At 35.9% G+C, this 17,408-nt stretch overlaps 1 protein-coding gene across 2 annotated transcripts; it reads right to left on the reverse strand.

Annotated features, from left to right (window-relative positions):
- Window positions 1-151: 151 nt before the first annotated feature.
- Window positions 152-15,501, reverse strand: LOC129261616 (degenerin deg-1-like). Of its 2 annotated transcripts, none has more exons than XM_064099399.1 (10): window positions 15,227-15,501; window positions 13,715-14,824; window positions 13,004-13,113; window positions 11,304-11,467; window positions 7,484-7,682; window positions 6,011-6,083; window positions 3,834-3,891; window positions 3,229-3,296; window positions 2,426-2,501; window positions 152-1,936 (listed from the first exon to the last, which is right to left on the reverse strand). In XM_064099399.1, exons 1-10 carry the CDS (start codon window positions 15,232-15,234, stop codon window positions 1,772-1,774), a joined length of 2,031 nt encoding a protein of 676 aa, XP_063955469.1. In that variant the 5' UTR covers window positions 15,235-15,501; the 3' UTR covers window positions 152-1,771. The 2 variants fall into 2 exon arrangements, with proteins under 2 accessions (XP_063955469.1, XP_054755645.2); XM_054899670.2 differs by having other exon boundaries at window positions 13,715-14,821; window positions 15,227-15,444.
- Between the last annotated feature and the right edge of the window lie 1,907 nt (window positions 15,502-17,408).

The following is a 17,408-nucleotide window of genomic DNA, read 5'->3' on the forward strand; positions in this document are numbered from 1 at the left end:
CTGATCACCATTAAATATATCAAATGACGGGCATCGTCAAGAAACAGTGATCGTGCAACAACACAATTCAATGCAATACAAAAACGTTATATTCATTAGCCAAAATCCTTTTCAAAATAAATATAATTAGATGTCATCGCAACAGTTTTATACATTTATATTATCTTTATTTACATTTATAAATTAGACATTGCCTGTTTGAAAGAAATCGGGTAGTGAAATATTTTATGGAATCGCTGCATGAGTTTCTAAGGTTGTTATTTGATTTTAAAAAAATATAAGATTGCATGCAGTCTAAATCAAGGTATAAAAGAGTCGCAAAACGATGAATATGAACATTGCCCCCCCCCCCCATTCTTAATTAGCTGGTCTATTGATCGACTTAGTAATGATAGGAAAATGTGATTGCCTCTACATGTAGTATACATGTGCTTTTACAGAATAAATCTATCATTAAAATGTACATTTATGAATAATGTCATGCATTAAAATCAAACAACCATCGCTACTTTTCTCGTACACTCCATTTAAAAGAAAATGGATATAGAATGATTGAATTCGTCATTTTTATTTAATTATGATTAGTTTTATCGACAGTTCAATAAAGAACTCTATCTCTCGGTGTATCTCCAAGTGAATACCTTTATGTATCGAAGATACTTAATTTTTTAACCAATAAAGTCAAAGAAACACAACCAGCACTATATACCAATTGTCATTTGAACAGTGGTAGAGCGAATAACCTGAATAAGAAATCAATACTGCATCACAAAATGATTTTGGAACAGCGTTTGCCTAAAACATGTATGAAGGGAGTTATTACTTTGCCTAATGAACAACTCTCTAATGGAAGAGGGAGAACAAGCTACGTTGAATATCATTGATTGGTACAAACAACAAGAATATGAAACAAAAGTGCGATCTTAGTGGTATTTTGAATATCTTACAGATTTATGATGTACAAACTTACTAGCAGGCAAAGTTTTGTCTTTCTAACTTTCGTACATTTCTTTTTTTATTTTCATTATACTATTACCTCCAACCGATAAATACTATTTTTTAAAGAAATATAGTTGACTTTCATGAGCGTTAAGCAACTGTAGATGGATGCTTGGGGGCACTTGAAAGTTCCACGAAGAAGAATTTTAAAAAATAAGGAAGGAGACAGAAAAGAAAAGGAAAAATGGTGAGTAATCATATCTGTTCTTGAATAATATGTCACAACATCCACAATGAACCACAAAATTAGATTTTCAGTTTGAAAACAAAGGGACAACATTTTCGCTCACTCACGGCCTGTAAAAATATTTACGCCATACATCTCGTTGGGCCCCTCCAAAATTTTGACTCATTACGCGACTTGTTCAACTGCGAATAACAATTTCCTCTTGCCCCCTCCCCAAGTCTTCAAATATCTTGACCCATTTCTGCATATGGCCTTTCGAAAAAGGTGCCTTTTTTTCCGGTGCCCCCCCCCCCCCTTTAAACTTCGCTCCGCCGCCCCTGAGTCAGACTTAGAGGTTTCGTGGTTGTATAAGAAAAACGATATCTTTAACGGGGTCAATGGCGAAACAAAATATCATATCTTTTGACTTTTGGACAAGTCCTTTATCTTTTGATGATAAGCTGACATAATTTTCGTAGAGATTGCGTAGATGATCCAATTAATTCCAGATACTCTGACCAACATATCCCTGACGATTTCCCTAACGATTCTTTTTGTCATGTTGTAAAATAATCAGTAATCGTGGTAATGGGATGAATTATGGAATCAGGATTTAAAATCCACTGGAATGACTCTATCGCGACTGTATACCTTCCGACAGAGATACTTTACGAGATCGACGACAAGGACTCCGACCTCGCAGATAGTGATGACAGAGAAACCAATGTAGAGTCCAAGAAGACCTCCAATACCTCCGAGCAAGCCTTCGATCTACGGTGGGAAAAGAAATTTAAATGACAATTCAAACTTAATTAAAAAAAAAAATAATAAAGTAAAAGAAAGTACTGGGACCCGTTTCATAAAGAGTTAAACCTATGGTAACCTTGCCATTATGGCAACTAAATTAGAAACCCTATTTCTTAGTGTGTAGGATGATCAGCGATAGAGAAAAGTGCCATCACGGGAGTGGGGGGGGGGGTAAAAGGGGATAATACACTTTCAATTTTTAACCGGTCCTTAGGCAAGATTGTGTGTATGTGAATTTGAAAGAGGGAATAAGATACCAAGAGAAGTCCCTAAGTACGATTTATATTTATGAAAATGGAGAGGCCCATAATGAGCAAACCTAGTGCGTGGGCTTATAAAAAGCAAATGCAAATAGTTAAAACGTCCTACAAATTATCGCAGGGGGTACTCTACCACTTTGCCCCCCCCCCCCCCCGTATAGGCCTACGCTATAGCGCTTTGAAGTGAACATACCGTGTACTTCGGTTTCTGAATCATCTGCTCATAGTTCAGTTCTTCAAAATAGATCCTCACTCGAGCTAGATTTTTCCTGTTTGAAAAAAAAAGAATGTGTATTGTTTTATACATACAGCCCGTGTTTTCCAAACATATGCCACTAAGTAAGACTACAGTATTTCATTCGAGAAAGTCGAAGAGTCAGAGACAAACTGACCTTATCAAATCAACAGATAGCATAGTCAGATTTATTGAAATCACCCAGTTTTCTTTAGGATTTTTCTCAATCCGTCATTTGAAATATTTACCATCGAAGTTGGTGAAGTGTCTACCCAATCTCCCTCTCTTTCCTGAGAAATATGCTTCCACATTATTTATGTCCATAAATATTGGATTCCATTTGATTTAATTTGATTTGATTTATTGATTTCCGTTTTACAGTTGGACATAATAAACAGAACCTTACAAAGTACAAAAAAATATTACAAGAAATAATACTATATACAACACAATTACAGATTTAAAAAACACACTTAAAAACTAGAATTAGCTCAAATGGTTTTCGTACTTGAAAGTAAAACGGAGGGGTTTGCATAAAAAAGGCAAAGCTTGTATAAAAGGCAAGTCCCCAAACTTAGTTCCATATTACACATTCCATAAAATTCATCGCAAATAAATATGTCCAATATATTGGGACGTTTTACAATTCCATGTGAACTCGTCCATTATGTAATGGCCAATTATGTAGATTTTATTATCTTCAAATTACTATTCCGAAAAATAATGATATTTGAATGTCCTGTTAATTGTTGATTGCTTACCTTGTTTGTTCAACGTTCTCTAGAATACGTTTAGCTTTTTCATTGGTCAATCTGGTTTTCAAATGATGCTGATGTGTTATCACGTGACCATCAGACCCAGCATTAGACAGAGAGAGGGAAAAAAATCATTTTTCTATTTTTTCTCCATTTTTGTTATATGGCATGAGTGATTGAGATAAATTATTATCATTTTAAATGAACAATTATTGTAACAAAGTGTAACATGATAAACAAAAATGGATAATGTATCGGTTACGCGATTTCATTTCATTATAATTATGACACTGATTTGATAAGGTACACTCTAAAAACACTACGTAAAATTTTACCCAATATTGGGTAGAAAGGGAACATGCATGTTTGCTGGTTCTGTTTTTACCCCATGTTAGGCTATTTCAACGCAACATTGCGTGAAATGTACAAAATTTTACCCAACCAACATGCATGTTCCCATTTTACCCAATATTGGGTAAAAATTTTTAGGGTGTAATTGAGGTTCTAGTATCAAGTACGCTATGTCCATTCCAGTTATCGTTATAAGAAAAACATAATTTTCTTAATTCATTTAAGAATGTGAAGTAATTAATAATCAGTAATAGGCCTACCTCATAACGTTCTGAAGGCCAGAGTGATGATGTCACAGCCGTCACAAAGAGCGTCTCCCTTTACATAAAGTGAAACATTATTTTGTTTATTTTGTCAATATAATTATTGTTACATTCTTGGAAAAAAATATTAGGTTGGTTAGCTATTCAAACTACCAGCTCTTGGTTAAACTATATTGCATGGAAAACGAATGGAGATTAAAATTAACCAATAGTGGGTTGGTTAAAACATCTTGAGAATGTATCTTAGTCATTCTTTTATTGTTATTGTCATTTTTGCTATGGTAGACGATAAACTACTTTGGCATGAACGTGTTGAATATGTTTGTAATAAAGTATGTGCTGCTCTTGCCATACGGAGAAGTGCTGAACCATTTCTTGATATAACCGCGGCGAAATTAATTTATAACTGTATAATCCAAAGTCAAATGGATTATTGTTGTGAAGTATGGGGTCTACGATTAATTACCCAAAACGAATCAATTAATAAATATTCAGGAACGTGCTGCCAGAATAATATTCAAAGCTAACGTCCTTTATACCCCGTCTGATCAATTATTAAAAAGAAACTAGAATGGTTCTCCTATCCCCCAAAAGTAATGTACTTCCGATGTATATTTATATATTTAAGAGTTTAAATAATTTATCTTCTTTAATGATAACTTTAAAGTAGTATCCGAAACACATAACGTAAATACAAGATTTGCCTCCAACCTACAACTCGATGTCCCAAAAATGCAGTACTGAATACTATTAATGCTCATTCATTATCTCCTCAATATCAATTTTCAACTCCTTACCCCTTCATTTAAATACCTCTCGAGTTTAAAAAAAATAACTCAAATCATATATAATGTCCGGCAAATGTTAAACTGTCAAAGCTTCTTTTTTCTACTTTTTTTTTAATGATTCCGATTTTGTATGCCTTTCTGTATTCTAAAATGTATATATAATATTATATTTACTTTGTATATTTTTATCATTTGTATATACTTGTTTTGTTTTTATACTGTAGGACCCCTTTTAATATCAGCTTTTGCTGAAAGAGCACCCTATCCAAATAATGTTCAAATAAATGAAATAAAAACAAATATTTCTAATTATCATTAATAGAAGTATTATTCTCATTATCATAAGTGGCGCAATGAGCCAATATTAAATTGTGGGGGCAGACAAAAATAAAACATGGTTTATACTTTCTAAACAGACGCGATGGAGCAAAAAATATGACGTTTTTAACTAATAACCTAATTCTTTTTATAGGTTCTGATTAACAATAAAAAAGAAGATGACATTTCAGCCGTTTTTCTTTTCTTTTCATTCTTTTCGATGTTTTTGCAATATCTATACACTAGACTCTATGCTTATCATGATCATCTGCTTTCTCTACGCTTATCTATCTTAATAATCTTTAAGGCAATATTGCTTCATTTTACTCTCAACGAATACACTTGATTCATACACTATATTCAGTGACACGTCAATAACTCATATTGACTTGTATTGACTCAATATCTAGGCATGTTTGATTTTATCTAAAGTTAGTGACAACGAGCATGACCTATGAGGAAGGATGGAGCAAATCTAATTATGTTTTCATATAGATACCTATCAAACAGTAGCCTATATTTTAATTAATGTTTATTATGGCTTAAAAAACACAAGTAAACAGCGACACATATCCACTGTTCCCACATCATCACGTATGACCGTCACTAAGTATATATCATAGAGATATATTACTTGTATATATCTCTATGGTATACATATTCTTTTTGTAAGGATATTAATGATGGCGAGCATAATTATGTTGGAGGGGCGAAATGCAGTAATGCATATAGGTCTCTGATACTGATCAAAAATTAATGCAGTGCGCAATTAGAATTCTAACTGAAGAACTATATGATTTTGATATGATACGGTAACCAGGCAATGAGCAATGAGACAGAATGAATATAAGTGTATACAAAAACTTTAAGAAACAATTTTTTCAAATCTATGTTAAATGGTTTACGAACTTTCCAAATTTTCTCTGCCCAGCATTCTCCAATTATACACAATCAGTGCTGAAGAAAAAAAAAGTGAAGCACGCGTTTTGGGGGTGTCTTTTGGAGAGGTGATGGGGGTGGAGAAGGTTGATAAATAAAAAAAAGCAATATAACGAAATTTCAACTTACCTGCAAGCAACAGGGCAATTACACGGGAGCTCACCCTCGTGAAAGAACTGTTCTATAGCCTGTCGACATACCTCTGAAAAGAAACATCAAATTTAGTATCATTTCCAAAGTGTCCACATCGTTAAAGAAAGATGCAATAATTTTTTTAATGCGATAAAATATAACCTACATGTTTTCTATAATTTTTTTGGGGGGTGAGGAGGATTGGAAAACATTTTCACAACTTATGATAACAATACCCTATATTTATAAATAAATCCATAATTTATTGTTCGAAATAGACATGAAATGAAATACTCCGAAAATTTGCTTTGCCCAATTGATCGTGGGCCCGGCAGCCGCTGTGCAGCGCCAGATCGACGAGGCTCTATCCCTTTAATCGTTGAACGCCAAACAGGGTAGCAGCAACTCCCATCTTTTAACGTCTTATGGTCTGACGCGGCCAGGGTTTGAACCCCCAACCTCCCGGTTGTTAGACGGACGCTCTACCAACTGAGCCAACACACCGGTTATGACGCGCTTTTCCCAAATGACCCAACGTGCTTATAATTTCAACTTCATATAAAACACAAACAAACAAAACAAAACAAATAGAGAATGGCAATCATAAAATGAAGGCAGTTGCGAAGAACAAAAAACTTTTACATGTTTAAGGGACTTTTTAAAAGATTCAACTGTTGGGGGTTGTCTTTAAAGTGAGAGTGAATTTGTTCCATTCCACTGAGGATGCAATAGTAAAGATTCTATCACTGTCTAAATAACGGACACACACACACACACACACCCACACACCCTCACAAACCCAGACAACCTATATCAATTCGTAGAATGGATAGCGTATCGCTTCGATTTACAGAGAAATTACTCCACTTTAAAAAAATCTCATTTCATAATTATATCATCTGTCAAATGACTTAATCTTATAGTAATAACATCATTGTGAGACAGAAATTAAATACCCCTTTATATTTTTTCATATCAAGAACTGAGTGATGAACTTGATTAAACGTGGCATTTCATCGATAGTTAATGTTTCAAGGTAGATATTGATCCGTGGTTTGACAATTAAATGTTTCATTATAGATGTATTCGATATGTACGTTGATAAAATCCTTTTTGAAAGGTAAACAGTCAAATTCATTTTACAAGCATTTAAAACGAGGTACATGCAGAGGCGGACAAAGGGGTCATTTAATGTTGATATTTTTTAAAAGACAATTAAAAGGTGGTTAAAGGATTGAACCCCTGGCGACAAGAGGATGGATGATCGTGATGTTAGTGGTGACCAATTTGTTTATATATTTTTTTTTTGTCCAAAAAACTTGTTGTATTTCTTTGAGGGGGGTGGGTGGTTGCTTGTCAGAAAATTTTTAAGAAGTTTTAAGAAGAGCACTTTGGGGCTAGCTCCCATAAGAAATATTGAATCCGCCACTGGTTGCAGAAATAAGACCTAGTACAACAGTGGAAACTTACGTTGAGATCTGTTTCTTGAGCTACAAAGTGTATCATTCATCAAGATATCTGTAACACAGTCACACCTGCCTAAGAGATGCTGCTGAATGCAAGACTTGATGCATGCTCTGGTTGTATAGGCATATTCCCTGGATGTAAAGTTAGTCTTGGTTCCATCCGTGCAGTTCCCATGGGGATCTGGAAGCCGCTGGAAGTAAGACTAGGATTATAAGAAAAGTGATCATTAATTTCCTCGATCAAACACAAAAGAGCACATATATATTACAATATAGCGACTACAATATAACCAAAATATGTATTCCCCCATTAGCCATGTAAAATCAGGCTTGAAACATTATAGCTACACTTTTTCATATTTTCATTTTTTCTTCATAATTTATTTCAAAATGTAAATTTTACAACTGTACAACGGAAGGACATTGAGTTAGTCACATTGTTTCTTTTGGTGATAATCTACGATAGACTTCATTTCAATAAACTTTAATGTAAATTCAAATTTATACGTAGGCCCATGACAAGACTAATTCGCAGTTACGAAAGGGTGGGTGTCTATACACTGCACTCTTAAAAATATTGGGTAAAAATGCTCCATAAGGGTAATTATGTTTCCAAAACACATAGGGCATTTTTTTAGTGTGATGAAAATTTTGCCCATTCTGAAGTGATTGCTGCTTATTTTTTTAACCTTACTGCACAATATGCTTCCGCTTTGGGTAAAATACTGCCCAAAATTGGTTTGAAACATAATTACCCTCGTGCTGGTTAAAATTTTCCCAATATTTTTTTGCAGTGTACAAGGCTGTGTGTGACTGGTTGACATTACGCTTTAATCACTCATTACCAGATAATTTCCTGCGATGAATTTTTAATTGGGCGATGCATTCCCTCCATGCCGACTAAAATATAAAAATACCTATTTATTTCAATAAAGAAAAATGAAATAGATCGATTTACTGCACGAACCGAACTACATAGCCTACTCGGTGAAAATGATCGACATTTGATGTCATTACTTTTACATTGAAATATCATGTCTCACAATGAAAGGATATGATGGCTTCACTTCTAGTAGGGATACAAGGGACATACATGTATGATATACAATTTATCCCTCCATTATCAACTTTTCCTCAACTGGATTAAAAACCTGCTATAACCAAGTGATCACATTAATATCAATATGCCAAAAGCCTAAAACATCCCCTACTGCCCGCCCATTCCTGACTCCTTTTGAATGTACACATATTTATAACAGTAGGTGCTGGTAAAGACTTTATCAAATGCATAATATTAGAATTAACGTATGTGAGAGTATCAAAGTAATAATTCAGACCTTTTTTTTGTTCGCACAGAAGATAAAATCCTGCTTATACAGTACAGCCCAAATACGCACTAGTGTAGGGTCACTTAATATACCAAATTATCTAGAATCGCAATCAGGTAGATAGAAAAATTGATCATGTTATGTGACTTTTAAACCATTCACGATGGTTATTCAGGAAGTTGTTTAAAATAGATTTATTTCACATCACGATCTGGCTTCCTGTTGAGATAAAGGTACTAATGATACTAATCATTTTCGTTGCTTTCTGATTTCGACATATTATTGATCCTTGCTAATAATATCACGTAAAATTAATTGAATTTTTCGCTTGTAAGCTTTACAAAAGCTCTTTTCAAAATTAGTACGTGACGAGTATTATTGATAATAAAGTCCCATCATTAGCGTAATTAATTAATCAATTAATTATTAATGGTATGATGATGTTAGCATGGTAATGACAAGGGCTTTCAAAATAATTATAATGTGTACTCTATAGGTGAAGCGACCTTTCTTCATTTTCTTCATAGAGATTGAAGGGAGTAAAAAAAATAATGATTCTGATACTAGAAAATGATTAGACGTTTTTTTTTTTTTCCTTGCATCTGTGCATTTTTTTAGAGAAAAACTTAATTGATTATTTTTCTAAATCAAATTCTAGAATGGTCTACCGCAAAGTCAAGAAACCCTCACTTTATACATGTGTGTAATGTGTAACTCATTGTGCAACCATGGTAACTGGGCAATGCATACGGCAAGTAAGTCTTCATTATGGACCAACTTATTATATTATGGTCCATGATGTATATTATATTATGTAATTGTTTTTCTATGGATTTTGTATAATCAGTGGCGTAACAGGCGGGGGGCAGGGGGGGCAAGTTGCCCCCCCTGGCGGATTTCACCGGGAAAATAAAAGAAAAACGGGAAAAAGAAAAAAAGGAGGGAGAAAGAAAGGGAAAGGGGAAGGAAAGGGGAAAAGGAAAGGAGGAAAAGGAAAGGGAAAGTGAAAAGAAAACGAAGAAAATACTTTTTTTTAATGGAAAAGGAAGGAAAGCGGGAAATTGTACGAAAGAAGAACATTTGAGAAAGAACAAATCATTCCGAAATAGGCCTATGTAATGCAATAGCACGGTGGGAAATGAATTAAAAGATGACAAAATGGCAAACAATAGCGGGAAACGAAGGTAGAGAGTAATTAGTCAAAAGCTAAATTGGAAAACAAAGAAAAGGGACAAGAAAAAAATAATAATAACACGACCTGGCTGCCGATGATTGAAATTAAAGAGCGGGAAGAAAAATGGACTGCATACAACATTGTGCTATAAGCTTACTAAATTTTATGCAAATAAGCTACCGGGGCTTTGCCCCAGACCCCACGCAGTAGGGGCTCTTCATTTATAACCTTCAAATGACTCTATAACGCCCCCCGTTCAATCATGTTCAATCACTGGCATACAGATGGGGGGGGGGTCTTGGTTCCACACCCAAGAGAAAATAAAATAAATTATAGGAGACAACGTATAATGAAATGAATGGAAACAATGAAATGTGTTATTTGCTTAATATAATGGAAAAATCTATCACATAATTAGAATTTAATTTCAATAGGCAATTTTTTTTCCAGCTCGCTTTGCAAGCTGGCGACTTTTTTACAAATTTTTACCACATTGCTATGTTTTTGCCCCCTCAAAATATTTGGTTCATTACGCAACTGGGTTGAATAAATGTGTTGTGTAAAAGCTATATTCTGTATATGCCTGCGATTTGATTAAAATAGCGGCAATCTGCGAGGTTTAAATGGCTTTGATATAAAAAAGTTCCGGGGGCTCTGCCCCGGAACCGCACAGCACTGCCGCGTATGGAAGGGTTGGGCCATGGCCCCAAAAAGTTCTACAAACAAGAACAAAAAAGGAGGAAAGAAAAGCAAAGGAAAAGTGTATAGGATATGATTTTATTTACTGAATATAATGTTTAAAAAATAGCTCAAAGTTAGATTCTCATGAAAAGGTGATTTTTTTCTCGCTCGGGACTAATATAAAGCAGCTTTTTAGCACATGTGCTATACTGCGCCCCTGTTCTTTTTTTACTCTTCACGATACTGCCACAAAAAATCCTGTTCACAGTGGCGTACAGACCACAGAAAAGGCAAAGAGAGAAGAGTGAAATATATTATTTTCTGGATATTAATATGTCAAAATTTATCACAAAATTTGATTTTTGTATTAAAAAGGTCAAAAATTTTGCTAGCTCGCTTCGCTCGCTCGCTGCTCACAACTTTTTTTAAAAGATAAATTCTGCCCGATACGCAATATCTGGCCTTCTCAAAATAGTCGCCCCATAACACCATTACGCCTGTTCATACCATGATATGACCGGGAAATTTTTGGCTCTTGCCCCCCCTGGCCACCGACCCCTGTTACGCCGCTGTGTATAATGTTCTGTTTGAAATAGGAAAAAAATAAAACTGAAACTGAAAACTGAAACTGAAACTGAAACCTGTCTCAAGCCGATATCTGACACTTGTCCCGTCGACGCAACAACCCCATCATCCTCCGGGAAGGGGAATACATTTGATGGATGAATAGCGACTCGAACTCCAGCCTCTTGGGCGAAGAGCCCAACGTATTCCGGCTGCTCAGTAAAGAGGGTGAGGTGAAGTCCTGTGTGGACAACAAATTGTACAATTTCTGGTGTTATCTTTTGATATTGAATTTAACAAAATCTTGTATCACATTATTATTTTTACAAAAGAAATGATAACATACAGAAATCACAATTATCCTCATATCTAATTTTCTTTCACTTATCGATATTTTCGTGTATCTGCAATTATTTGCCTTATTTATTATCATTTTGTAATATTATTCTGACCTTACCATCTTTTTTCTTTCGTCATCTAGAGTAAATATCACTGTTGTCATGGTTGTTGACAAATATTGATACATGTTTAACGAATCATAGATCACTGTGTATGTTATTTTGCTTTAGTTTTTATTCATTACTGTAAGAAATGAATTAAAGAAAAGTGTGTGAGAGAGAGAGAGAGCGCCCCCCCCCCCCCCGCTCAGTGAAATATATGTAATGGGCAATTAAATATGTAATTAATGTAATGGGCAATTAAGTATGTAATTAATGTAATGGGCAATTAAGTATGTAATTAATGACCACCCCCCCCCCTCCCTTCGGATGTAATTTGATGAAAACTTGGTATATCATTTGTTTTATAGTCGGTTGTAAGTACGTACCTTACTTATCCAAAATTTTCTTTTCGTGACAATCATCAAATTTGTCCGGTGAATTACACAATAATTATTGGGCAATTAATGCCTTAATTGATTAATGGATATTGGGGGTTTAGTCCTGACAGCCATTGCCCACCAAGTGACCAAGAGAAATGGTAAAGGTAAACATGATTCACCTATACTCACTTTGGCAATTAAATCTTAACCAAAAACTTTTACCTCGAATCGTGAATATTGTAAGGCTTTTAGGCCAAAATGAGTACACGTCTCTTTTTCTGTTTTCCTAATTTTATGTCATCCAGTAATCTACGTTATCACAAATTTACCGCGTAAAATAAGATAGGCCTTGGTCATGTTGGTAGGGAGTGATCTACCCCCAAATAGTCCATAAATAATTCAAAATGAAATCTGGAATCATTAGCTGATGACATTGGAATAACTACATTCGTTGACAACACCTATCGATGTCATACTAGTTTCGATTCATCGATATAGTCTGAATGTATTCCTTTTCCTCTCTGCACTAAAGGAAATAATTTTTACCATGAAGATCAGCGTAGAGAGAGATGGAAGATCTATACCCTCAGATACCGAGGCCTAGATAATTTTTGTTTGAAAATTTCCTCGCTCCTTAAGAGTGACCTCGCTCCCTCAATACAATGTACTTTAGAGTAAGAATAAGTATATCGACAACAAAGAAGTAAACGCCCATCTTTTTTCAATGTACGTTAGTCTAATAGTGACCGGAAGATTCTAAAATTACTCTCAGGAGTGAAGAAATGAAGTTAAGAGATTGAGAAAAAAGAGGTAGGCCCTAATCACGATGATGATGATGATGATGATGATGATGATGGTCGTGGTGGTGGTGATGATGATGATGATAATGACGATGTGATGATGATAATGACGATTGGTGATGTTGTGTTTTCAGTTATTAATAATATAATGTATTACCGTACTGTGCCCCAGTCTTTCCAGTTGATCGTGCTCCAGTGCTGTTTCCAACAACTTGGTTAAAAGTAAAGCAGTTCCCGTAGTATTTGTTTTGAAATTGGCGAAAATCCCTGCGAAAATATGTTTAAACCCACACTCTTAAAAACGTTGGGCAACATACGGTCCACACAACAATTGGTTAAAACTTTATCAAATTCTGAGTAGCTTTAAACCAATAATGTGTGCTTTTGGTGAAAACTACACAGTATTGGTTGAAAACTACCCAGAGTTGGATAATGTTTTAACCAATTGTTGTGTGGACCGTATGTTGCCCAACGTTTTTAAGAGTGCATACATCATGATTATCATAGGTTAAGGGTTACTGCAACCATCAAATATTTTCAGTTTAATTATCTTCTGCAGAAGAATATCATTTCGCATTTCTTCCCTCTGCAATTAACTAATAATCTAAAAAAAAGGGAAGAAAAATGGAAAGAAGATCATTGGAAATAATAGAAGGACATTTCTTCGAGAAGAAACAAACTCATTTTCTTAAGTCATGAAAATTTCTGGTGGGATATATAAAAATGAACAATATAGATATAATATAAATGTATGTTGTATTTACAGACCTACTAAAATGGGATAGCACTCGGGCAAACTGATTATTCTTTAAGATGAATAAAAAAGAGGGTTTTGGGGATTTAGATTAATTGCCAAATGAATACTTACGTGTAATTACATTGACGTCTATCAAAGGTACACTGAAGTATGAAGTCTTCCGCCTGGTGGCCCAACAGTTTCAATTCTTCCCTCGATGGATTGATGACTTCCAGAAGATCGCTGAAGTCATCTGCAGTTGATTGTCTGTAGAAACCCTCCCAGTCGTTGTCATTTGCCACTTCTTTCCATTCGTATTCCTGGTAATCAAAATCTTCATCCTCCCAATCATCCTCCCACCAATCATACCGCTCATCAAAATTTTCCTTGCTGGTGTCCTCAGTTTCTCGTTTTTGGCGGACAGTTGGTCTTTGAGACAGTTCACCTGTGACAGGGTCAGGTATAAGATGGAGAGAAGATCTCCGACGACGTTTCATCGGTTGTTCTTCAGGTTCGGTGGCTGAAAATTCTGGCTCGAAAAACAAGGGTATTTCAGTCTCCATAAAGGATGGTTCTAGAGTAGTCTCCTCATCCGTTGGATGATCTTGTGAAGGTTTGACAATTTCATGGCTTTCGCTGGGTATATGAGTTGTGTTGGTCAATTCAGCCATGTTGGAACTGTCTTCTAGCGTGATTGTCTCGGTAACAATGGCAGAACCCAATTCTCCCTCTTCTCCCCCATTCTCCAATTCCCATTCTGCTTCCACCTCCCCTTCCTCTTGCCTATGACGTTCATCTTCCTCATATTCTCTATACCATTCCGATGACCACTCAAACCACCAGGAGTAGTCAGCATCCCCACCCGTTGCCCCTCCATCAGCTAGGATCAGGCTCTCGAAGCGGGTGTTGACCAGGGCAGAGCGTCTCATCTTGTTCATATTGCAGACGGTGACTGCAGGGAACTGTAGCTCTGTCCGGGTTACCACGTCAATCTGCGTCGTGTAAGGATGTCCTCTAAAGTCGTGGAGCAATAGACTTCCTTGCCACAAGAAAGCTGCTAGTGCCACAAGAGTTGCAAACGACCAAAAGAATCTCGATGTAATTGATTTCGAGGTGATGATTCGCGGGATGCCGTGGGCAGTGGTCACATCACTGTAATCCATTAGGACTGCATTGACCGAATCGAGATCGGCAAGATCTTTCGTAGCTCCCTTCCGAAATGAAGAGTTCCTTTTTACCCTGCTTGAGAATTGTAAAAGTGATGATTATAATACCAATGATGATGATGATGATGATGATGATATTCATGATACAAATGCATGCAAAAAGAAAATATAAATGAAAGTTGAATGGATATAATGATATCATTGGTACTTATGTAACGATTGCAATTGGCAAATATGATAAACAAACTAAGATGGAATATAAAACTATAAAGTAGATCTCATTTGTCATCAAATAAGTAGAGATGATTCTGTAAGATTCGCAAAACATGATTTTATGCAGTTCGGTTCCTGACATTAACATACTGGCGTTTAGCCAACAAAAAGAGCATGAGAGAAAAGGGAAAATGTATTCAATGAAAATAAATGAAATCAAATGTGAAATTTAATCATTTTATTTGAATTATCACTGTCTACTTACATATTCATCTTGATGTCGTTTAATTCCTTCACAAATAAGTAGACCTACAAGGCTCCAATATCTTGCTCAGAGTAAAAGATACATGAATTATCCTGGTCACTCGAATATTGATTATGATAACGAGGCTGATCAAAAGTCGGGGCTTGAGGTTGCTCAGCTCAAACTTTCGAAGGGGATTCGACATCACCACACGGTCTATGTCAAACTTAGATAGCAATGAAGTATGTGAGATGTAACCACTACGCTTTACCACTTTCATGACTTTAGTGTATATCAACATTACGATCGGTCGCTTTCCTCTTCACACCGCCATGTAGCGCACTACAAACGATCTTGAGTTGTACACGGCCTCTTTCCGTAGGGTGTCAACCACTAGCGTACCTACGGGGGGCAGGGGGGGGCACTCTGCCCCCCCTGACGAGTCACAACCCATGCAAAAACGTATCTTTGCCCCCCCTGACGGGCTTGAGAAACCTTTTTTGCCCCCCTGACGAGCTTGAAGACCTTTTTTTTTTTTTTTTTTTTTTTTTTTTTTTTTGCTTGTCAATTTTTATCTGGTACGAAATCCTTTATTTGTGATCGAAGACCTTTTTTTTTTTTTTTGCTTGTCAAATTTTTTGGTGGACGGTTTTGCCCCCCCTGTGGAAAATCCTAGGTACGCCACTGGTGTCAACCAGTTTTCGGAGGGGTATTTGTCTCCCGATTTGTCTATTAAGATATAAACGGGGATATACCACTCTACACAGTTACCTTTTTTCCAAAAATAGGATGATAATAAATGATTGATTTAAAATTAAAAACATTCACACAATATACGGCATATGGACATGTTTATTCAAGTTGCAACCATGTTTTAACTTAGGCTTAGGTCTTTTGAGTTTAACAACATTATTACTGGGTAACGAATCAATCATCCGCATAATCAGGGTACATTGTATTTGATGACTGTATTATACAGAAGAATGGCGTGATGGTGCTGGGTTGGAGAATTGCTGCTCTGCATGCAGTAGATCATTGATTCAAATCCCACGAAGCCAAAGGGTTTAAAAGTGGAGCGTTTGGAGATTGGGCTCGATCGTCGGATGTATTATCGGACCACTTCTCACCCGATACAAATCAAGGAAAATTACAACTTATCAGATGAAAATTGTTGATGAAACCAGTGGATCCTACTAATGAAACGCTCTCCTGATCAAGCAGGCAACTGTGAATGATTTAGTCTTCATGGTAGCACCGGAAAAAAATGTCCCATGTCTGATTTGCTTTCGAGATCTGAATATTGTGTCAATGTGAATATTCCTTTAATGGATGTAAATATGAGCGTTGACGTAGACCTTGATACGATTTGATATTCTTGCAACGCTCAATTAGTGATTAAATTGATGGGATGATATCACAATTCCTTACGTCTCCCTCTAAAAAATATATTTTAGTGCATCACTAGTTAAATGTACAACATTTGAACAGCTATCAAGTTAATATAAACAAATCCTCATGCTAATATTACTGTGCAATATGATATAATCATAATATACGTCAGAGTTTTCAAAAAGGACAATCCTTGACTTTTTCAGGTTCGTTATTCCGAAGATTCGTTAGTCCGGAAATGAATTAAGGTTCGTTAGTCCGAAGGTTTAATTCGAAAACGAAATAAGGTTCGTTAGTCCGAAAATGAAAAGAAAAGGGTTCGTTAGTACAAAGGTTCATTCGTCTGGAGGCGAAATAAGGTTCGTAATTCCGAAGGTTTGGTAATTCGAAAACGAAATAAGGTTCGTTAGTCCAAAACGGAAAAAATATGTGGCGAAGCCTGGAAAACCGGAAGGGCATGCGTGGTGGGGGGGGGGTTGCTGTTAAATTGTTATGAGGATGGGAAGGAGCTGATCTATCGTTACCAGTGGCTTTTATTTACTCATAGAATTGGGGTGATTATAGGCTTGTGGGGCTAGTTCGGTTTTATTCAAGAATCGATATCTCTCATTGCCAGAACTGTAAATTTCGCTGGGGAGTATTGGTGCCTTTTAAAATTGTTTTGTCACATTTAACACACGTTCTTTCTCCCTCTATTTCTCTTTCCCTTTGTTCTTTTATCATCAAATATTTTTTTCCACAATTCCTCTCTCCCATTCTCTCTCCCTTTCCCTCTCTTTCCCGATGTCTGTTTTTTTCTCTTTACCTCTCTCTT

This window comes from Lytechinus pictus, chromosome 5 (assembly GCF_037042905.1).
Source record: "Lytechinus pictus isolate F3 Inbred chromosome 5, Lp3.0, whole genome shotgun sequence".
Classification (NCBI taxonomy): domain Eukaryota; kingdom Metazoa; phylum Echinodermata; class Echinoidea; order Temnopleuroida; family Toxopneustidae; genus Lytechinus; species Lytechinus pictus.

What these genes read in the sequence shown, in the direction of transcription:
- LOC129261616 (XM_064099399.1), bottom strand. An exon ending in AGACGTCAATGTAATTACAC is followed by an intron (nt 13,114 to 13,714) that starts GTAAGTATTCAT and finishes ATATTTTCGCAG; the next exon opens with GGATTTTCGCCAATTTCAAA. An exon ending in TTCAGAAACCGAAGTACACG is followed by an intron (nt 1,937 to 2,425) that starts GTATGTTCACTT and finishes TTCCCACCGTAG; the next exon opens with ATCGAAGGCTTGCTCGGAGG.